At 39.0% G+C, this 23,844-nt stretch overlaps 1 protein-coding gene across 1 annotated transcript in view; it reads left to right on the forward strand.

Annotated features, from left to right (window-relative positions):
- The window catches only part of LOC126480691 (glucose transporter type 1), a 321,263-nt gene that overhangs the window by 183,027 nt on the left and 114,392 nt on the right, over positions 1-23,844 (forward strand). Inside the window, exon 13 of the mRNA XM_050103930.1 lies at positions 2,341-2,544. Coding sequence (XP_049959887.1) covers positions 2,341-2,544 — 204 coding nt within the window. The remainder of the gene's footprint in view (positions 1-2,340; positions 2,545-23,844) is intronic.

The following is a 23,844-nucleotide window of genomic DNA, read 5'->3' on the forward strand; positions in this document are numbered from 1 at the left end:
TTTCAAGATGGCTCAAGTTATGAAAGATGCTGCTATACTTTTACTGTTGCAGTCAAAGGTATGGACTGCAACATGACAGTGTGTGCTGCCAGTGTAGGCTGTTTGACCCTCCATTCATTTATGCAGAAAGTTGCTTGCTCACCATTCCACTGTAGAGCTGTACACTCTCTTTTTACTCTCTTTTTATAGTGTCTCCACATCTTCCACTCTTGTTTTAAATCTTTTTCATTTCTAGATAACTACTACAGTCATCATTTGTATATTTTCTGGATATTTTAGTCTTTACCTGTCTCTAAAAGTCTTTTCCTCTAATGCTCATTCCTGTGTAATGCTAATCAGTACAGAATGCTGTAGCAGATGTTCCAGGAGCTGATTTCTGCTTTTAGTAAAGATTTTGCTAGACTCACTTCCTTACCTACTGTTCATAATAACTTTGTTTCTTATGTATCCAGTTAATTTTTAATTTCTGTCAATGCCACCACGTTTCAGTTATTTGTTTTTTCTTCTCTGAGTTTCCAGTAGGCTACATTTCACCGCATAAAATGCGGTTTTCCAGTCTACACTTTCAGGAAATTCTTCAATTCCATGTTAATATTTCATTCCTTGATAGGTCTCTGAAGAAACCTTTCTTCAAGCTGCACATATCTACTTCTGAAATCATCCTACCTTCTGTGTAAGCTGTGTAGGTGCATTGATATATAACATCGTTAGTACTATTATGTGTAAGGTGTAGCACATGGGAGAACACATCACTCCAGGTGCTTTCAGTATATTACAAGAGAGATAACAATGGGTATGGGCTGTGGATGTTAAGAGTAAATGAATGTGAATCCCATAAAGTATCCTGGACAGGAGGCAAATAGTGAGTTTAGGTGTGTGGGATACTGGATTTGGTAAAGGTATATATCTTCATGTGAGAGGATTCCAGGGGTTTGGATGGAGGGATCCCAAGAGTTTTGAGGATGACTTTAGTTTTATGTTACGTTAAGGATTTGTAGGTCGTGCCTCATAATAATAACTGGAATAAGAACTTCTAGAGGTTTAGAATAGATTCTCTGCCACAAATCTCAGAACTAAAAAAGCATGATCAGCGGACAGATTTATTGCATTGGAAGAAGTGATGTGTGCATGTGATTCAGGGAGTAGAAGGTTTCTAGCACACACAGTATATTTAAATCATTATGATAAAGCAACATTGCAAAAACCATTGGAAAATTTGTAATGAGTAAATGAAACATGGAAAGTGAAACTGTTTTTACATAATGTTCCACTTTGGATCTAACATTGGAAGGCTGCTCAGATTAGGGAGTAAAGCAATGCCTTCTGACGCAAAAATAGTAATATTTACATCATGCGTGTTCTTTGGTGATGAGTTGGTGGAGAGCTTAAGTACCAGTAAGGCTGATGTTGCAAGAGTAGATGGATTGCTTTTGCAGATGAAATGGAGGGATGAGATACAGTAACCATATTACAGCTCCTCAAAAGTTCAAATGATTTTTCATAATTTACAATTGATTATATGGATAATACAACACTGTGTAACATATAAAGCTGATATTAGAAAAATTTATGCCAGTGTTCATGAGACACTGCTGGTGAGATGTGTTGTCAGAGTGTCACTGAGCGTTCCAAATATTGCTACAGATGATGTTGGTGAAATAAGGACTTGCAAACCAAAATTGATATTTTTATGCAGAGAGATGCATTGCAAAAGACTAGATGATTTGTCAGCTGGGTATCACTATGAAAATAAAACAAAGAAGAATCTTGGTGACAAAGAAACAAAATAAGAGAAAGGAACAAATGGAAATGCTGTTTGTCATACATTATCTGAAGTTGGACATTTCATTAACCCTTTTTGGATTGAAATCAATTGGTATATGTATATATCGTTTTTTTAAACTAAAAAGTTCTGACACAGAACAGAACTATAATACTTCAAAATGCATGCTACTGTTAGCTATAAAATGCTTCTGGACTACAAAAAAGGTAGATATCTGGCTCATCCAGAGATTTTAAGCTGTACTTTCAGGTTAGTTTCTTGTTCACATTGCACATGAATGCTTACTTTTTATTTTGTGCATGATGCTTCTTTTGCAGCCCTCCCTTTTTTTGTTATCAGAAAACTTTCCTGATACAACTTGAAGGAGAAGTTGAATTTGCTGACCATTTATGTTTAAAAATTATTTAGCAATGAAGAAATCAATGCATTCTCCAGCATGTTCCTCTGGATGCCTGCATAATTTTTCTTGAGTTTAACTATTTTAACTCTCCTTCACCTGTATCAGGAAAGAAGAACAGGGTACCAACGCCTGATAGGAGTTTTTTGGGTATGTGCAGGAAATGATAGACTGGATGTCGTACCTATCTGTTGTATCAACACTGAGTTTTGTGGTCTTCTTTGCTGTCGGCCCTGGCTCCATACCATGGATGATTACAGCTGAGCTCTTTTCGCAAGGACCACGGCCTGCTGCCATGTCCATAGCAGTCTTAATTAATTGGATTGCAAACTTCCTTGTTGGCATAGGCTTCCCCAGCATGCAGGTTAGTTTCTACATACCATATGACAGAAGTACACATATGTTTAATACAAAATTATAATATTTAAAGGTGATTGTTGACTGGTCTAATATTTTCTGCATATGGAGTCTGTGTCTTACCTAGGAAAATATTTTCATTTGTTTACAAACTATAATTCTTCATTTCTATAACAAATTATTCAAATGTTGGTAACATAAAATATTCTAAAGATGATGTGATAAAAATAAAGTGTATTCTGTGTGGGGCATAATCTATTGCTGAGAACATCATTTCTGGAAGAAGCTGAAATTTATGTATTTTGATTTGTCTACAGTTGATGAGATAGACTTATATGATAAATCGGTCAAATGGTGCTTCTACATTATTTACATATATGTTTGTAGTTCTGTGATTTTTTTCCAGGTTACTGTAATCAACTAACTTTATCTAAAAACTACTTAGCAAATTTGGGAAAATGTATTAGCAGTCTTAAGAATTTAAATGGAGGTTATAAACTGAAATAACATCATGAAGAAAAAAAAAAAAAAAAGGATTCACATACAGTTCGAAACAATAAACAAAAATGACCATAACCAACCATTCACTTGCAAGTGACTGATGTTATATTCATGAAATCGTGGCAGCGATTCAGTCCCATAACAAAGAATCTTAATCACTCACAAGCAGCAATTAGCCAACCTTCAGAAATTTCCTTTTAACATGCTACCTAATATGACACTAATATTTTCATACATGTATAATGTTCTTGTGCAGTTTGTTGTTGGTAATACATACAATTGAAAGTGGAACTTTTACACTTAGAAGATAAAAGAAGAGCAAAGTTTCATAGTAGTACTGGTTTTTGTAGAGGTATATAAAAGTTCAATACATGATATTCAGAAGATATGTTCCACTGGTAATTAAAAATGATGGAAATGTACTGCAAACAGAGGTTCTGTCTTTAAATCTCCTAATGATTTTGCTTGTATTGATAATAAATTACACTCCTGGAAATGGAAAAAAGAACACATTGACACCGGTGTGTCAGACCCACCATACTTGCTCCGGACACTGCGAGAGGGCTGTACAAGCAATGATCACACGCACGGCACAGCGGACACACCAGGAACCGCGGTGTTGGCCGTCGAATGGCGCTAGCTGCGCAGCATTTGTGCACCGCCGCCGTCAGTGTCAGCCAGTTTGCCGTGGCATACGAAGCTCCATCGCAGTCTTTAACACTGGTAGCATGCCGCGACAGCGTGGACGTGAACCGTATGTGCAGTTGACGGACTTTGAGCGAGGGCGTATAGTGGGCATGCGGGAGGCCGGGTGGACGTACCGCCGAATTGCTCAACACGTGGGGCGTGAGGTCTCCACAGAACATCGATGTTGTCGCCAGTGGTCGGCGGAAGGTGCACGTGCCCGTCGACCTGGGACCGGACCGCAGCGACGCACGGATGCACGCCAAGACCGTAGGATCCTACGCAGTGCCGTAGGGGACCGCACCGCCACTTCCCAGCAAATTAGGGACACTGTTGCTCCTGGGGTATCGGCGAGGACCATTCGCAACCGTCTCCATGAAGCTGGGCTACGGTCCCGCACACCGTTAGGCCGTCTTCCGCTCACGCCCCAACATCGTGCAGCCCGCCTCCAGTGGTGTCGCGACAGGCGTGAATGGAGGGACGAATGGAGACGTGTCGTCTTCAGCGATGAGAGTCGCTTCTGCCTTGGTGCCAATGATGGTCGTATGCGTGTTTGGCGCCGTGCAGGTGAGCGCCACAATCAGGACTGCATACAACCGAGGCACACAGGGCCAACACCCGGCATCATGGTGTGGGAAGCGATCTCCTACACTGGCCGTACACCACTGGTGATCGTCGAGGGGACACTGAATAGTGCACGGTACATCCAAACCGTCATCGAACCCATCGTTCTACCATTCCTAGACCGGCAAGGGAACTTGCTGTTCCAACAGGACAATGCACGTCGGCATGTATCCCGTGCCACCCAACGTGCTCTAGAAGGTGTAAGTCAACTACCCTGGCCAGCAAGATCTCCGGATCTGTCCCCCATTGAGCATGTTTGGGACTGGATGAAGCGTCGTCTCACGCGGTCTGCACGTCCAGCACGAACGCTGGTCCAACTGAGGCGCCAGGTGGAAATGGCATGGCAAGCCGTTCCACAGGACTACATCCAGCATCTCTACGATCGTCTCCATGGGAGAATAGCAGCCTGCATTGCTGCGAAAGGTGGATATACACTGTACTAGTGCCGACATTGTGCATGCTCTGTTGCCTGTGTCTATGTGCCTGTGGTTCTGTCAGTGTGATCATGTGATGTATCTGACCCCAGGAATGTGTCAATAAAGTTTCCCCTTCCTGGGACAATGAATTCACGGTGTTCTTATTTCAATTTCCAGGAGTGTATTAACTGCTTGTTTGACAACAAGAAAAGTTCTCAAGTATAAGAAAAGAAGATAAAGCAGATGGGATAAGGTCAAAATTATAAGAGGATGGGGAAAGATTTCTCAGCAAAATTCCATATTTATTTATTTATTTATTTATTTATTTATTTATTTATTTCGTATTCCATTAATCCGTATTGTGATAAATCACAAGGATGTGGAATGAGTCATGATTACATACAACAGATATAATACACATATATAAAATGACAAAAATGTACCATAAGATTATGAATAAGTTTGTAGGTTAAAATCAAATCAAAGGTATAGCTCAAGTAATATAAAACAATACCTAAAAAGGAAATATAGTACATTTTCCAAATTAAACAAATAATACACATATATAAAATGACAAAAATGTACCATAAGATTATGAATAAGTTTGTAGGTTAAAATCAAATCAAAGGTATAGCTCAAGTAATATAAAACAATACCTAAAAAGGAAATATAGTACATTTTCCAAATTAAACAGTTAATGTGATCTATAGCAAACAAATTTTTATCAGTATAACAAATCATTGCTTTATCTGTAGATACTCATCAAGAGAATAGAAGGAATTTACCATTAGGTATTCTCTCAATTTACATTTAAAAGTAGGTAAGACATTAATGTGATCTTTAATACCTGATGGAAGGGAGTTGAAAATTTTTGTGGCTGAATAATGAACACCTTTCTGAACAAGACTTAAATGTTTCAGATCCCTGTGTAGATCATTTTTAGACCTAGTATTATGATCATGACATTCACTATTAGTTTTAAAAAGAGATATGTTGTTAGAAACAAAAATCATCAAAGAAAATATGAATTGAGAGGTAAGTGTTAATATTTGTAACTTATGAAACAGACTTCTGCAAGAATATCTTGGATGAACACCACTCATGATTCTAACAGCTCTCTTCTGTGCAGTAAATATTTTTTTGGCTAAAGGCTTGTTGCCCCAAAATATTATGCCATACGACATGATAGAATGAAAATAACCAAAGTAGGCAGCTTTAGTAGCGTCCTCATCACCAATGGGGGTGATTACACGCAGAGCATAAGTTGCCACACTGAGCCTTCTATGTAGGTCTAAGATATGCTCAGACCAGTTCAGCTTGCCATCAATTAGAATGCCCAAGAACTTAGATGATTCACAGTGTAGTATATTTTGGTTACCACAGTTTAAGTGGCATACTTCATTTTCTTGTTGAGATGTGTGAAATTGCATATACTGAGTTTTCTGAATGTTTAGAGTTAGTCCGTTGCACTTAAACCAGTGTAGGATGTCAACGAGTACAGCATTACATTTATTTTCTAGGTCACTGTTAGTTCGACTTTCAAGCAGAATAGTGGTGTCATCGGCAAAAAGAGTAAATTTACACTCGGTGTCTGTGCAAAGTGGGAGATCATTGATGAAGATAAGGAAAAGCAAAGGTCCTAGGATGGACCCCTGAGGCACACCACACTTTAATGTGCCCCAATAATGAGTCATAGACCTACTGCCAGTAACTACTGCCCCAATAATGAGTCATAGACCTACTGCCAGTAACTACTGCATCCTACATGCTTCTGAATATGCTTACTGCAGTCATGTCTTGGTTGGCATCTACATTTTTACCCCCACACTTTCCTCAAATACTAAATTGGTGATCTCTTGATGTCTCAGAATGTGTCGTTTCAACCAATCCCATTCTTTGGTCAAGTTGCGCCACAAATTTCTTTTCTCTCCAGTTCTGTTCAGTAGCTTCTCATTATTTATGTGATCTACCCATCTAATCTTAAACATTCTTCTGTAGCACCACATTTTGCACGTTTCTATTCTCCTTTTGTCTAAACTGTTTGTTATACATGTTTCACTTCCATACATGACTACATTCCAGACAAATACTTCAGAAAAGACTTCCTAACACTTAAATCTATATTCAGTGTTAGAAGATTTCTCTTCTTCAGAAATGCTTTTCTTGCCATTGCCAGTCTACATTTTATATCCTCTCTATCTTGGCAGTCATCAGGTATTTTACTGTCCACATAGGAAAACTAATCTACTACTTTAAGTGTGTTGTTTCCTAATTCAATTTCGTAGCATCACCTTACTTAATTCGACTATATTCCATTATCCTTGTTTTGCATTTGTTGATATTCATCTTATACCTACATTTCAAGACACTGTCCATTCCATTAAACTGCTCATTCAAGTCCTCTGCTTTCCCAGATGGAACTACAATGTCATCGGCAAACATCAAAGTTTTTATTTTTCCCCCCTGAACTTTAATTCCTACTCCATATTTTTCTTAGGTTTTCCCTTACTGCTTGATCAGTGTACAGATTGAATAATGTCAGGGACTGTCTCACTCTCTTCTTAACCACTGCTTTCTGTTCATGACCCTCGACTCTTATTTCTGCCATCTAATTGCTGGACAAGTTGTAAATGACCTTTCGCTCCCTGTATTTTACCACTGCTACCTTAGAATTTCAAAGAGAGTATTCCAGTCAACATGGTCAAAAGTGTTATCTAAGTCTGCAAATGTTATAAATGTAGGTTTGCCTTTCCTTAACCTATTTTCTAAGATAAGTGGTAGTATCAGTACTTCCTTGCTGGTCCTACATTTCTCCAGAATCCAAACTGATCTTTCCTGAGCTTGGCTTCTATCAGTTTTTCCATTCTTCTGTAAGGAATTTGTGTTAGTATTTTGCAACCATGAGATATTAAATTGATAGTTTGGTAATTTTTCGCCCCTGTCAGCACCTGCTTTATTTGGAACTGGGATTATTCCAGTCTTCTTGAGGGCTAAGTTGATAAGCAGATCAAAATCTTTTATTCAATTGCGTAGTGACCATACTGGTACCAAAATGGAAGATGACAGAAATCAAGGGTGACATGTAATTTCATCTCCAGAAACTGTTTTACTGTGGAAGATCAAAATATGGTTCTTCCTTTTCATTACCACATTATTGCCAAAATGACAAATCCTGGGATAAGTTATTGCAGAACAGAAAAGCAACTACTGTCATGTAGTAGTGGAAAGGCATCTGGATCAGATGAGACAAATTTAATATTCCAGAGACATTATGCTAAAGAACTTGCTCTCCATTCTAGCTGTAGTTTTATCATAGGTCACTGGCGGAACAGGGAGTATCCAGTGAATGGAAAAAGTGCAAGTCAGTCCAGTTTTCAAGAAGGGCTGTAGGACAAATGTACACTATTACAGGCATATATATCTTGGGAAACTTGTCCTGATCTATCTACTTACATACTCCATGCGCCATACATGTACGGTGCATGACTGAGCCTGTCCTGTACCACTACTAGCAATTTCCTTTCCAAATCAACTTGCAAATACAGCAAGGGAAAAAGACTGTCTGTATGCCTCCATAGAGGCCCTAATTTAGAATTGCCCTGCAGTAAGCTTAAAACACCGGTTCTCAAAATTTTCTCAATAGTGTTCTTCAAAAAGAAAGTCACCCTGCCTCCAGATATTCCCATTTTAGCATTCCTAAATTCCTGAAAGTTGTTCAAACCTACAAGTGACAAATCTAGCAGCCTGCCACTGAATTGCTCGGATATTGTCCTTCGTTCTGATCGGTTGCGCATCCAAAAAACCCAAGCAATACTCAAGAACAGGTCACAATAGCATCCTGTATGAGGTCCCTTTTACAGGTGAACCACAGTTTCTCAATAAACCAAAGTTGAGCGTTCCCTATCACAGTGCTCATATGGCCATTCCATTTCATATCACTTTGTGAAGTTACGCCCAGATAAGCAAATGACATGGCTGTGTCAAGCAGAACACCACTAATGGTGTATCTGAACATTACATGTTTGTTTTTGCTACTGTTCTGCATTAAGTTACATTTTTCTATATTTGGAGCTAGCTCTCATTCATCACACAAACTGGAAATTGTGTCTAAGTTATCTCGTATTCACCTATAGTTACTTATCAATGACACCTTCCTGTATACCACAGCATCAGCAAGCAATCACAGATTGCTGCCCACCCTGTCTGCCAGATCATTCATGCTTATAGAAGATCGTATTAGTCCTATCACACTTTCTTGGTGCACTCCTGGTGATACCCTTCTCCCTCCTGAACACACGCCATCAAGGACAACATACTGGGTACTTTTACTTAAGAAGTCTTCAAGCCGTTTATAATTCTAAGAACCCACTCCATATGCTCATACCTTTGTTAAAAGCCTGCACTGGGGTACAGCGTCAAGCGCTTTTCATAAACCTAAGAATAATCTGCCTTTTATTCTTCATCCTTAGTTTACAGGATATCATGTGAGAAAAGGGAAAGCTGTGTTTTGCACGAGTGATGCTTTCTAAAACTGTCTTGATTTGTGGACTTAAGTTTTTCACATTATAGGAAATTTACTATATTTTTAATTCAGGACATGTTCAAGAATTCTGCAGCAAACTGATGTTAAGGATATCGGTCTGTAATTTTGATGGTCTATTCTTTTACCCTTCTTACACACAGGACTTGCCTGGACTTTTTTGTAGTCTCATAGGACTTTGAGCACAGCAAGTGATTCGATAAATTCACCCTAAGTAAGGGGTTAATGCCATAGAGTACTCTTTGTAAAACTGAATTTGGATTCTATCTGGACCTGATGACTTATTTATTTTCTACTATTTCTGTTGTTTATCTACACCAGAGAGGATTATTACTGTCATCCATGTGGGTGCAATGGTCAAACAATAGCAGACCAGGTAATGATACCAGAAGTGCCTCCCACCACATACTGTAGGGTGGCTTGAAGAATATAAAACATAAACATGTGTTCTAAGGTCATGTACTTAATACAGTCATGCACTACTGACTGTAACTTCATACGATGATTGTTGGGCACCAGCCGACTTGATAATACTGGCTGATGTAGTGTCTGTTCTTGATGAATACTAAATGCAAGCTGGTGTTAAACATAATCATGGCTAACACAAAAGTGCACAAAATTATTCTTGGATGGTGACTGAGGGATGGGTGGCGGGATAATGGGGAGGCATGAGCTGGAGAGCAGGACAAGTAGCAGGGTAGGAGTGGAGGAAAATGCTAGTGCTGTCTATCAGAGTGTGCAGGTGTCTGGTGGAGACAGGAGAGGGCTGTTAGTTGCAGTGTTGGGAGGCTGCTGTTCTCCCAATCTCAACAGTGACAACACTTCTTCATCACCAATCAGACTCAATTCAAAACCAACATTGAACCCTGCCTGATTAAGTTTACTCTTCAAACCAACCATATTACTCCCCCACTGCCTCCAAATAACCCATTGTTAACTGTCCAGAATTTCCCAACCTCAAACAATGCATCACCATCATTCCCAAATCCCTCAAGATGGTGTGGGCTGTGAAGCAGGCTGTAAAGTGAAGCACATTATCCTCAGGGAGAACCAAAACCCACCATCTAAAAATTGACCCTGACATCATAATCCTGCCTGCTGACAAAGGCTTCACCATTGTTGTAATGAATCACATTGATTACCTGGCAGAGGAACTCTGCCAGCTGTCCACCTACAAACACTACCACAGTGACCTCATTCCAGAAGCTCAGCAGGATCTTCAGTACTTCCCCAAATCAGGAAGCCCACAGCAGAATCTCTTCCCTGAATCTCTCTCTCTCCCCCCTCACCCCCCACTACTCCCTGCAGTATTTTGCATCTGTGACTTATTAAACTTATAGTTCAGGAATTTTCACAACTATCAGCACCTACTTTCTTTGGAACTGGGATTATTATATTCTTTTTGAAATATGGGGGTATTTTGCCTGTCTAATACATCTTAATCACGAGATGGTAGAGTTTTGTCTTGGCTTGCTCTCCCAAGGTTGTCAGTAGCTCTAGCAGCATGTTGCCTACCCCTAGGGCCTTGTTTCAACTTAGATCTTTCAGCACTTTGTCTAATCCTTCATGTGGTATCATATTTCCCTTCTCATCTTCCTCTACAAGATGGCGGCAAGTGTACATGTAACTTTAAACCGCTCTGCAGTTTTTGAGGACTTAATTTCAATCAAGTGTATTGTGTGTGACGAAACAGTGCTAAATAGAATTACAATGTGCGTGTTTAAACATAAATGGTGCCATTAACACTGCTTTGCTCAGGAAGATTTACAAATACAGTGTAAATATGACATAGAGTGTAACAGCCGCAAGATCGCGAGTGAAAAGTGCTACGCAGGATTAGAAGACAGTGTGCATGACGAACTTCAAAAAGAAATTGACATTATAAAAAATATATAAAAACAGTGGAAAACGTGGCACTAACCATACGGGAACTGTCTGAATCATCAAGGCAACAAGATCTCATTAATGCTAGCCATAAAATTCGTAGGTCTGCACAACCAAATGTTCAAAGTGTAAACAGTACGACTGTAACTAGAAATATGAATGAACTGATCACCCAAAAAGACACAAGTGAATTAAACATTAGAAAAGACAGTGTTAATAGTGCGTCTATGGATAAAAATATGAACAAACTATCCACACAAAAAGATGCAAGTGGATTAAACGGAGACAACCACAAGGTAAATGTTCATAAAGAAAGAAAAGTAAACAACCATGTTATGCATAAGCAAGGATACAAGCAACAAACACATATTTTTGCAGATAGTCATGGGAGAGGAGTTACAGAAATTATGAGAAGAAATCACCCAGATCTTAATGTAACAGGCATCATCAAACCAGGCGTGCCACTATGCGAATTTTTGAAAAACAGTGACAATATATTGAGGACCGGTAACAGCTGCATCATAATAGGAGGCGCAAATGACGTTTACTGTAATGAAACTTGGCGTACAATGAGAATCCTAAAGGAAACAATAAAAAGGATGCCTCGAGTGCATTGTTAGTATCCCCAGGAAACACGATCTGATGGAAAACTCGTGTGTAAACATCGAGATTGTTACAACAAACAGGCTATTTGAGAAAATATGTAGAGGTTTCCAGAATACGACTTTTGTAGAGATAAACAGTGTTCAAGACATGGTCTCCATATGAACGTAAAAGGGAAAAAGATTATTAGTGCCGAAATACTTAAATTTATTAATGAGTCATCTGTAATGGAAGGCTCTCCAATCCCAATTCCGCCAAAACAAGAATCTGTAATAGTGGAACCATCATTATCTGCAGGAGAGCTATAACAAACACCAGTAGCAGCAGCAAAGGCTCTGATATTCTCACCAGCAGCGTCAGATAAACCACTAGCAGCAGAATCACCACAATCGTCAGCAGAGCTGTTGTCATCAGCAACAGCATCCAGAACAGCAGACCCCATAATACTATCTCAAGGCAATGAAAATGCTTGTGAGGAAATCATACAAGGGTCATTAGCTGCAGCAGCTAACAAAGGAGGGAAGTCACAAAGTCAGAGAGCACAGGAGCCACCAGCAACAGCAACCACACAGAAGAGGTACCTGAGGCCTGCGAGATCAACAGCAGAAGCAGCTTCCAATCAAGACAGATGCCTGAGAACTAGGAGACCTGCTACACTAAGTGAGGATTTTTATGGTATCAAGTAAACAGAAAGAGAACATGGAAAAAGATGTAAGTAAAACTGTCCATCTTAAGTACCAGTGTGACAATAGTGAGAGGAATATAAACATAGGACAAAGATATGACCCAGGTTTAATGATACAAACTGAAAAAAATCACTGCATAGTACCAGAAGCAACGGGAGCAAGTGATGTGCTTAGTATATTACAGGAAGGGGAACTATTAAATTTAAAGTCAACTGTTAGAATACTTCACCAAAATGTTCAATACATAAACAATAAAGCAGAGGAACTAGAGGCAATATTACAGGAATATAGGCCAAACATTCTAGTAGCTACAGAATATGGGCTAAAAGAAAATCACATAGGAATGTACAACTTGAAGAATTATGTGAAAGTAGCCAGTTTTTGCAGAACTTCCTATAAAGGTGGTACGGTTTTTTCTAACTATAAATCAACTAAAGCCATAAATATAACAAAATATACTACAGAATTTAGCTTTGAAGCTACAGCACTGGAAACCAAAATTGCTGGGAATTTGTTGTGTATTAGGTTTCTATCAATCACCAGATAGTGTAATTAAAACCTTCTTTGAACAGCTGGAAGATATAATCCAACACCTCTCAAAAAGAAAAGCTTATTTTGATCATTATAGGAGATCTGAACATACACAAGTAAAAATACAGACAATACTAAGACCCTACTGGACTTATTGTGCATATAAATCTAAAAATAAAAATAGATAAACCAACCAGAGTAACAAAGCATAGTGAAACTATAATTGATCATGTAATAACAAATATTCCTACATGCTATTGTGACACACAGGTAATAAACTCCACATTAGCATACCATTTTACAATCATGATAAACATAAATATAAAGACTAGTGATTCACTGCAGAAGATATGGGAGATGAGAAGACAGAACCACCCACATAACATAAATCTGCTAAAAAAGATGTTAGAGGCAGAAAACTGGGAAACAATATATGCAGCAAAAGATGCAAAAACCAAATGGAACCAGTTTTTTTCTTTATTCAACTATTATGATGTTACATGTCCTGTTAGTAAAAGGCTTGTCAAAAAGCAACAAAAAAAGAAAATCTGGGTGACTGGGGATGTAATCCATGCCAGAAATAATCTGAGAGTGTATTATGACCTCTCCAAACAAAAAAAAAAATATACTGAGGCCTACAACACACTGTATAAAATAAAAAAGAAAGAGTACTGTAGTTTTACCAGCGAAACTACAGCATCATTCATCAGGATGTCTATAGATAAGGGAAAGAACTTCTCAAAAAGTTTATGGTCTTTCATTAATGAAGAGAGAGGAAAAGTAACAAACCGGGCAGAGGACATCTGCCCACTGATGAGCGGGAAAAGCAACACAAACCCTCTAGAAATAGCCAGTACTTTTAACAGATATTATATTACTGTAGCAGACAAATTAATAAGACAAAATAAAACAAATGCAGTAAATAAATTGTTAAAACCCCCACAAACAAATCATACTATGGTTTTCATACATACAACAGATACAGAAGTGTCAAACCTAATAAAACATTAAAATTAAACATTCATCTGGCTGGGATGGTGTCGCATCACATCTCATAAAGGAATGCAGAGAATGTATATTAAAACCATTGACACACATGCTGAATGCTGCGATAGAAGAAGGTACCGGGTAATCAAAAAGTCACTATAAATATGAAAACTTAGTAAACCACGGAATAATGTAGATAGAGAGATAAAAATTGACACACATGCTTGGAATGACATGGGTTTTTATTAGGGGGGGGGGGGGGGGGGGATAAGTTCACAAAATGTCCGACAGATGGCGCTGGACAGCAAAATGTTAGTGATCGTGCATGACAATCATGTATAAAAGGAGATGTAATGAGAGAGAGAGAGAATCAGATGCGCCAGCAGTCACAGCATGTTGACATTACCTGAAAAGGCGCGTTTAGTGAAGCTGTATTATCAGAATGGGGAATGTGCTTGTTCAGCGTTATGATCCTATCGCCATAGGAAGGGGATTCGAATGGGTAAAGGTCCGTTGACAAAAGCAGCTGTGGCGAGAATGATTTCGAAGTTCGAAGCCACGGGTTGTTTAGACGATAGACGCCGTAGTGGCCGACCGAGCACAAGGCGTAATGCTGCTGAGACAGTTCAGGGAGAAATGGAGACTGTAGCGGGTTCGTCTATGCACGGGGAAGTCAGCGCTCGTGCAGTCGGACGTCGCACCGGCATTCCATACATGCACTACTGTTTGGGTGGCACTTAGGCGAGCCCTCCGATGCTAAAATCCATCGGCATCATGAACTGTTAGCTGGTGATTTAGTGAAGCGGAGGGCATTTGCGATGTGGGCGTTTCAAAAGATGGCGGAAGATGATGATTGGTTGAGTAACGTGTTGTGGACCGACGAAGCTCATTTCACACTCCGAGGGTCTGTCAACGCCCACAACTGCAGAATTTGGGCTACCGAAAATCCTAGAAATGTCATGAAAACTCCATTGCACGATGAGAAAGCCACAGTGTGGGTTGGATTTACCACATCTACCATTATTGGGCCTTTTTTCTTCGAGGAAATTCGTGATTCTGGTTTTGTAACTGCTACCGTGATGGCTGAGAGGTACGCCGATATGTTACAGAATCGCATCATCCCCAGCCTGGCTGATAAACACCTGCTGGAACGTACGATGTTTATGCAGGTTGGCGCTCCACCCTATATTGCTAGACGCGTGAAAGGTCTCTTGCGCGCGTTGTTTGGTGATGATTGTGTGCTCAGCACCACTTTTGTCATGCTTGGCCTTCCAAGTCCCCAGACCTCAGTCCATGCGATTATTGGCTTTGGGGTTACCTGTAGTTGCAAATGTATCGTGATCGACCAACATCTCTAGGGATGGTGAAAGACAACATCCGACGCCAATGCCTCACCATAACTCCGGATATGCTTCACAGTGCTGTTCACAACATTATTCCTTGACTACAGCTATTGTTGAGGAATTATGGTGGAGATATTGACCATTTCCTGTAAAGAACGTCATATTTGCTTTGTCTTACTTTGTTATGCTAATTATTGCTATTCTGATCAGATGGAGCGCCATCTGTTGGACATTTTTTGAACTTTTGTATTTTTTTGGTTCTAATAAAATCCCATGTCATTCCAAGCATAGGTGTCAATTTGTACGTCTCTATCTACATTATCCCCCCCCCCCCCCCCCCCCCCCCCCCCCCCCCCATGAACCATGGACCTTGCTGTTGGTGGGGAGGCTTGCGTGCCTCAGCGATACAGATGGCCGTACCGTAGGTGCAACCACAACGGAGGGGTATCTGTTGAAAGGCCAGACAAATGCGTGGTTCCTGAAGAGGGGCAGCAGCCTTTTCAGTAGTTGCAGGGGCAACAGTCTGGATGATTGACTGATCTGGCCTTGTAACACTATCCAAAATGGCCTTGCTGTGCTGGTACTGCGAACGGTTGAAAGCAATGGGAAACTATAGCCATAATTTTTCCCGATGGCATGCAGCTCTACTGTATGGTTAAAATATTCCGGAGGTAAAATAGCCCCCATTCGGATCTCCGGGCGGGGACTACTCAAGAGGATGTCGTTAACAGGAGAAAGAAAACTGGCGTTCTATGGATCGGAGCATGGAATGTCAGATCCCTTAATCGGGCAGGTAGGGTAGAAAATTTAAAAAGGGAAATGGATAGGTTAAAGTTAGATATAGTGGGAATTAGCGAAGGTCGGTGGCACGAGGAACAAGACTTTTGGTCAGGCGAATACAGGGTTATAAATACAAAGTCAAATAGGGGTAATGCAGGAATAGGTTTAATAATGAATACAAAAAAATAGGAATGCGGGTAAGCTACTACAAACAGCATAGTGAACGCATTATTGTGGCCAAGATAGACACGAAGCCCACGCCTACTACAGTAATACAAGTTTATATGCCAACCAGCTCTGCAGATGACGAAGAAATTGAAGCAATGTATGATAAAATAAAATAAATTATTCAGATAGTGAAGGGAGACAAAAATTTAATAGTCATGGGTGACTGGAATTCGATAGTAGGAAAAGGGAGAAAAGGAAACGTAGTAGGTGAATATGGATTGGGGGTAAGAAATGAAAGAGGAAGTCGTCGGGAAGAATTTTGCACAGAGCATAATTTAATCATAGCAAACACTTGGTTCAAGAATCATAAATGAAGGTTGTATACATGGAAGAAGCCTGGAGATACTGGAAGGTATCAGATAGGTTATATAATGGTAAGACAGAAATTTAGGAACCAGGTTTTAAATTGTAAGACATTTCCAGGGTCAGATGTGGACTCTGACCACAATCTATTGGTTATGAACTGTAGATTAAAACTAAAGAAAGAGCAAAAAGGTGGGAATTTAAGGAGATGGGACCTGGATAAACTGACTAAACCAGAGGTTGTACAGAGTTTCAGGGAGAGCATAAGGGAACAATTGACAGGAATGGGGGAAAGAAATACAGTAGAAGAAGAATGGGTAGCTCTGAGGGATGAAGTAGTGAAGGCAGCAGAGGATCTAATAGGTAAAAAGACGAGGGCTAGTAGAAATCCTTGGGTAACAGAAGAAATATTGAATTTAATTGATGAAAGGAGAAAATATAAAAATGCAGTAAATGAGGCAGGCGAAATGGAATACAAACGTCTCAAAAATGAGATCGACAGGAAGTGCAAAATGGCTAAGCAGGGATGGCTAGAGGATAAATGTAAGGATGTAGAGGCTTATCTCACTAGGGGTAAGATAGATACTGCCTACAGGAAAATTAAAGAGACCTTTGGAGAAAAGAGAACCACTTGTATGAATATCAAGAGCTCAGATGGAAACCCAGTTCTAAGCAAAGAAGGGAAAGCAGAAAGGTGGAAGGAGTGTATAGAGGGTCTATACAAGGGCGATGTACTTGAGGACAATATTATGGAAATGGAAGAGGATGTAGATGAAGATGAAATGGGAGATATGATACTGCATGAAGAGTTTCACAGAGCACTGAAAGACCTGAGTCGAAACAAGGCCCCGGGAGTAGACAACATTCCATTAGAACTACTGACGGCCTTGGGAGAGCCAGTCCTGATAAAACTCTACCATCTGGTGAGCAAGATGTATGAGACAGGCGAAATACCCTCAGACCTCAAGAAGAATATAATAATTCCAATCCCAAAGAAAGCAGGTGTTGACAGATGTGAAAATTACCGAATATCATTTTAATAAGTCATGGCTGCAAAATACTAACGCGAGTTCTTTACAGACGAATGGAAAAACTAGTAGAAGCCTACCTTGGGGACGATCAGTTTGGATTCTGAAGAAATATTGGAACACGTGAGGCAATACTGACCCTACGGCTTATCTTAGAAGCTAGATTAAGGAAAGGCAAACCTACATTTCTAACATTTGTAGACTTGAGAAAGCTTTTGAAAATGTTGACTGGAATACTCTTTCAAATTTTGAAGGTGGCAGGGGTAATATATAGGGAGCGAAAGGCTATTTACAATTTGTATAGAAACCAAATGGCTGTTATAAGAGTTGAGGGGCATGAAAGGGAAGCAGTGGTTGGGAAGGGAGTGGGACAGGGTTGTAGCCTCTCCCCGATGTTATTCAATGTGTATATTGAGCATGCAGTAAAGGAAACAAAAGAAAAATTCGGAGTAGGTATTAAAATCCATGGAGAAGAAATAAATACTTCGAGGTTCGCCGATGACATTGTAATTCTGTCAGAGACAGCAAAGGACTTGGAAGAACAGTTGAACGGAATGGACAGTGTCTTGAAATGAGGATATGAGATGAACATCAACAAAAGCAAAACAAGGATAATGGAATGTAGTCAAATTAAGTCGGGTGATGCTGAGGGTATTAGATTAGGAAATGAGACACTTAAAGTAGTAAAGGAGTTTAGCTATTTGGGGAGCAAAATAACTGATGATGGTCGAAGTAGAGAGGATATAAAGTGTAGACTGGCAATGGGAAGGAAAGCGTTTCTGAAGAAGAGAAATTTGTTAACATCGAGTATAGATTTAAGTGTCAGGAAGTTGTTTCTGAAAGTATTTGTATGGAGTGTAGCCATGTATGGAAGTGAAACATGGATGATAAATAGTTTAGATAAGAAGAGAATAGAAGCTTTCGAAGTGTGGTGCTGCAGAAGAATGCTGGACATGTTCTGAGGCATCAAGGGATCACCAATTTAGTATTGGAGGGGAGCGTGGAAGGTAAAAATCGTAGAGGGAGACCAAGAGATGAATACACTAAGCAGATTAAGAAGGATGTAGGCTGCAGTAGTTACTGGGAGATGAAGCAGCTGGCACAGGGTAGAGTAGCTTGGAGAGCTGCATCAAACCAGTCTCAGGACTAAAGGCCACAACAACAACAATCTACATTATTCCGTGATTTATTCAGTTTTCAGATTTATACTGACTTTTTGATCACCCGGTATATTTCCAGATTCACTGAAAGTAAGTAAAGTGAAGCCAATATTTAAGAAAGGGAACAGGGATGAATTAGGAAATTACAGGCCAATATCATTGATCTCAACATCTGCTAAAATCTATGAAATGATAACAAAGAATAGAATTGTAAGTTTTATAACAAAGTGCAGTATACTGCATTCATCACAACATGGTTTCAGAGAAGGGAAGTCAACAAAAACAGCATCAACAGATATAATTGAGCACATTCTTAATTTACTTGACAGGCAACAAAAGACTTGTGGGATTTTTATGGTCCTATCTAAGGCATTTGATTGTGTGAACCACTCAAAATTAATGATGAAATTATATCAGAATGGAATTAGATGAAAATTCTATGACATACTTAAATCATACATTACAAATAGGAAACAATGCATGGAAATCAGAAATACTAGTGGGGGAAATATAACAAACTACAGATCAGAATTGCAAACAGTTAAACATGGTGTGCTGAAATGGTCGGTGCTAGGGCCAATACTATTTGTAATCTATGTAAAAGACTTCCCTAGCTACATAAATCAGAAACTTATAATGTATGCTGATGACACAACAATCAGTTGCACAGCTGACACAGAGGAGCAGCTTGAGAAGGAAGCACTCCTGAATATCGAAAATGCAAATAAATGTTTAACACAAAACAACCTGTTTATGAATCAGTCTAAAACAATGAATGTAGTATTTCAGACCATGCATAGTGAAAATTATAATATAAATGTTAATATAAATGGAAAGACTAGTAAAGAAGTAACCGGCACAAACTTTCTGGGAACTATAATAGACAAACATTTGGCATGGGGGGGAGCATATAGATGCACTGTGTAAAAGATAAACAAACAGATCTTCATCATGCATAAAACAGCTAAGATTGTGGATCATAAAGTCCTCAGATCAATGTATTATGGACTTGTCTTCCCACATTTGTCTTATTCAGTTCATATATGGGGAAGTGCACAAGCTGGCTACTTAAAAAGAATATTCACAATTCAGAAAAGGGCAATGAGATGCATTGCAAAAATACCACCAAGACAGACCTGTAGGCTAGCTTTTGTACACTATAATATTACGACAGTATATTCACTGTACATATACCAAAGCATAATGGCAGTAAGGTCACGCTTATCCTCCTAAATAAAGAAGTACACAAACATGGTACAAGAGGAAATGGAAAATTACCACATGATAAACAGAAATCTAAAACTGTCTATGACTGCCCCTGAAGAAGCAGGCAAAAGGTTTTTTTAATAAACTCCCCAAAATCATTAAAAAAGAAACAGACCTAAAATATTTTAAAAATCATTTGAAACTATATCTCACAGAGAAATGTATATACAGTTTGAGTGAATACTAAGATGGTGTTTAAATATATTATATCATTACTGAAATGTATCTTTAAAAATTATCATTTCTGTATGTTGTTTGGATTTGTGTGTATATATAATGTGAAACATGTAATATCTTTGTATGCTTATAGACTATTTCTGTTTAATTATTTGTTTCATTTATATATAATGAAATCAAGTTTGATGTTAATAGCCTGTTGTATGACATGCCCAATACTCTCAGCTGGATTTTCAGCTGGAGTCCATGGGCAAAGAATAAATAAGTAAATAAATAAATAAATAGATAGATGAATAAATAAATAAATAAATACCTCCTCTTGTATTTCCATAATATTGCTCTCAAGTGCATCTCCCTTGCATAGACCCTCTACATACTCCTTCCACCTTTCTGCTTTCCCTTCTTTGTTCAGGACTGGTTTTCCATCTGAGCTCTTGATATTCATACAAGTTGTTCTCTTTTCTCCAAATGTCTCTTTAATTTTCCTGTAGGAAATTTCTATCTTAGCCCTAGTGATATATGCTTCTACATCCTTACATTAGTTCTCTAGCCATTCCTGTTTAGTCATTTTGCACTTCCTGTCAATCTCATTTTTTAGTCATTTGTGTTCCCTTTCGCCTGCTTCTTTTACTGCATTTTTATATTTTGTCCCTTCATCAATTAAATTCAATATCTCTCGAGTTGCCCAAGGATTTCTACTAGCCCTTGTCTCTTTACCTACTTATCCTCTGCTGCCTTCACTATTTCATCTCTCAAAGCTACCCATTCTTCATCTGTATTCCTTTCCCCTGTTCTTGTCAGTTGTTTCCTAATGCTCCCCCTGAAACCCTCTACAACCTCTGGTTGTTTCAGTTTATTAGGTAGCATCTCCTTAAATTCCTGCATTTTTGCAGTTTCTTGCACACCACAAATTATACATTAAAAACTGTAACAGCTTAACAAAACTATCATGTGTGGATTCCATTGAAATATGGATGAAATGGAATGTTTCCTCTTAGATAGTGCTGAAAAGGGAACAAATGTTTATTGTACAACTGTGGTGTGATGGAACACTGTGTCAGTGATACTAATACAATTGCAGAGTAAACTGAATATATCAGAATTATGTAAGAGTTTATAAAAAAATTTCTTTGCATCTACATCTGTCAAAATTACAATAACAACTACAATAGATAAGCCAGCATGACACACAGTGTTACTCAACAAGAATAATAGTTATTAGTGTATACAATAGTGTTGTCATGTGGATCACATCATGCTGAATAATGAAGGTACCACAGTCAATAAAAATATGTGTTATGCATGTACATTAACGTAATACTGTAAAGTGTAGTTACATCTGACATCTTTTAATGCAGATGTAAGATACATATAAATGTGATGACATAAACAGAACTGTTCATCCCAACTGTTATCCCAAATATAAATACAAGGCATGTCCAGAAAGTAAGTATCGTGTCATTCTACCTCCTTCAAAGCACTAGTGTTTCAGTTCTGCACATTCACACTCATCTCTATGGTTCATTGTCTTTCCACTGGTGCCATTACAGCCAGATTGTGTTGTGTTCACATTTGGTAGTGATCATTCAAAATGTTTCAGACAATCCCTGAGACTGCCGAATGTAAAATGCATTCTATAATACAGTTTTTGAATTCAAAGAATGTTAAACCAGCTGAAATTCATCATCAGCTTGTAGAGATATGTGGCAAAACTGTAATGACTGATGTGTTGGTGAGAGTGTTTCTCATACAGTTCAATGCTGGATGAACCATTGTTCATGATAAAGCATGGAGTGGATAGCCTTCTATTGTCAATTATGATTTGGCTAAGAAAGTTTTCAAAAACAAACAGTACACAATATAACTGCTTTGTGATGAGTTTTCACAAATTTCAAAAACTGTTTTGCATGAGATTACCACAAAAAGCTTAAATTTTCTCAAATTGTGTTCCCCTTGTGTTCTGAAAATGCTGATGGATGTGCAAAAAACAAAGCAACATTTCTTACACAGTACAGGGATGAGGGAGGTGAATTCTTAAGCAGAACTGCTTGTTGAGTTTCTTTGCAGACATTAACCCATCAATGCAGCTCACACACAACCTTATTAACCAATTCAGTTGAGAGCAGTTCAGTCATCTGCTGTACAGCCTCGACCTTGCACCTTCTGACTAATACTTGTTCCTCAACTTGGAGTGTGATTTTTGGAGCAAGACCCTTTGACAGTGGTGATGACACAGAAAACTGTGGTCAGCAGTGGCTGTCTTCACTGGTGGCATCGTTCTACAAAGGCAGCATAGAAAAGTTGGCTTCCTGCTATGACAAATGTCTGAACAATGGTGCCACATACATAGAAAAATTATTTACAAAGTGCCTTTTTTTGTAAAAAAATTATTTTGGTTTGTGAAAATTGTTAAGAGTTTTCTCCAAAATAGTACTTACTTTCTGGACATGTCCCACATCTAAGTAGTTATCATACAAACCATTTTATCACTGATAACTGTATTATCACCTTTCCACACATTCACTCATGACAAATTCTGTTCTGTGTAATAGGTGGCTTGTGACAATGGGCAAACCCCAAAACTAATCAGACAGTAAATAAACAGATTTGGTATTAAAATGTCTTTTCTGTGCTTTCTTTGTGTTTTTCACACAGTGAATGCCACATTACCATCAGTCTTCTCACTTTTTGGTGAGTCCATTATCTTTCTGTCATGAAACACTACTTTCTGGTGGCATCCCCTTTTCTTCTTTCATTCTTTGCACTGAGTTTCACAGCGTATCCTCAACTCCGAAACCAGTATTGCATTACCCATACAACCTATGCAGTATCCTATTCACAAAATTGAATCTAAAGGCGCATTCCCCAGCAGATGATGCAGGCGCCACCCCTGCCCCCAAACAGCACCTGCCATTTACTACTGCAGTCCAGTCATGGGCATTTTGTATCCTGAAAAAGTTCAGGACGTGTGTCAAAGTAGCCATGTTATATACCACCTGTGTTACAGTTACTGTGCAGCATTCTGTATCGCTTTGACAATTAACCAGCTATCTGACTGTAAAAATTACTGTGGCTATCTGATCACAGTTCCTGTAGTTGCTAAATACATTGTGATGTACAGTGGTTTTAACAGCTTCTTCAGTACCAAAGCCATGTGGATCCCTGTGTCACATCCATCCATGTTCTCTTCAAACACACCTGATATTCTCATCCCCTTTTGGCCCCCTTCCTCTCTCTTTCTTTCTTTCTTTCCTTCCTCTCTTTCATGTTCCTCTCCCTCAGTTGTTCAACTATGACCACTTTATTCAGTCCTCATTTTGCTGTGGCCACTGAAAGCCTCTTCCCTTCCCCTCTGATGACTTAAATTGTCTCCCTATGTGCCTTGTCTTTGATATCTTACCCATTCCCAGTTGTACACTCTTTTCCCCTCCTTCAGGTGTCATCATTGTCACCATAGATAACCTCTAATAAACTACCAGTCACTGTGTGTGTGTGTGTGTGTGTGTGTGTGTGTGTGTGTGTGTGTGTGTGTGTGTACGTACCTGTACCTGTCAAGGACTTGATGT

This window comes from Schistocerca serialis, chromosome 5, assembly GCF_023864345.2.
Source record: "Schistocerca serialis cubense isolate TAMUIC-IGC-003099 chromosome 5, iqSchSeri2.2, whole genome shotgun sequence".
Lineage (NCBI taxonomy): Eukaryota > Metazoa > Arthropoda > Insecta > Orthoptera > Acrididae > Schistocerca > Schistocerca serialis.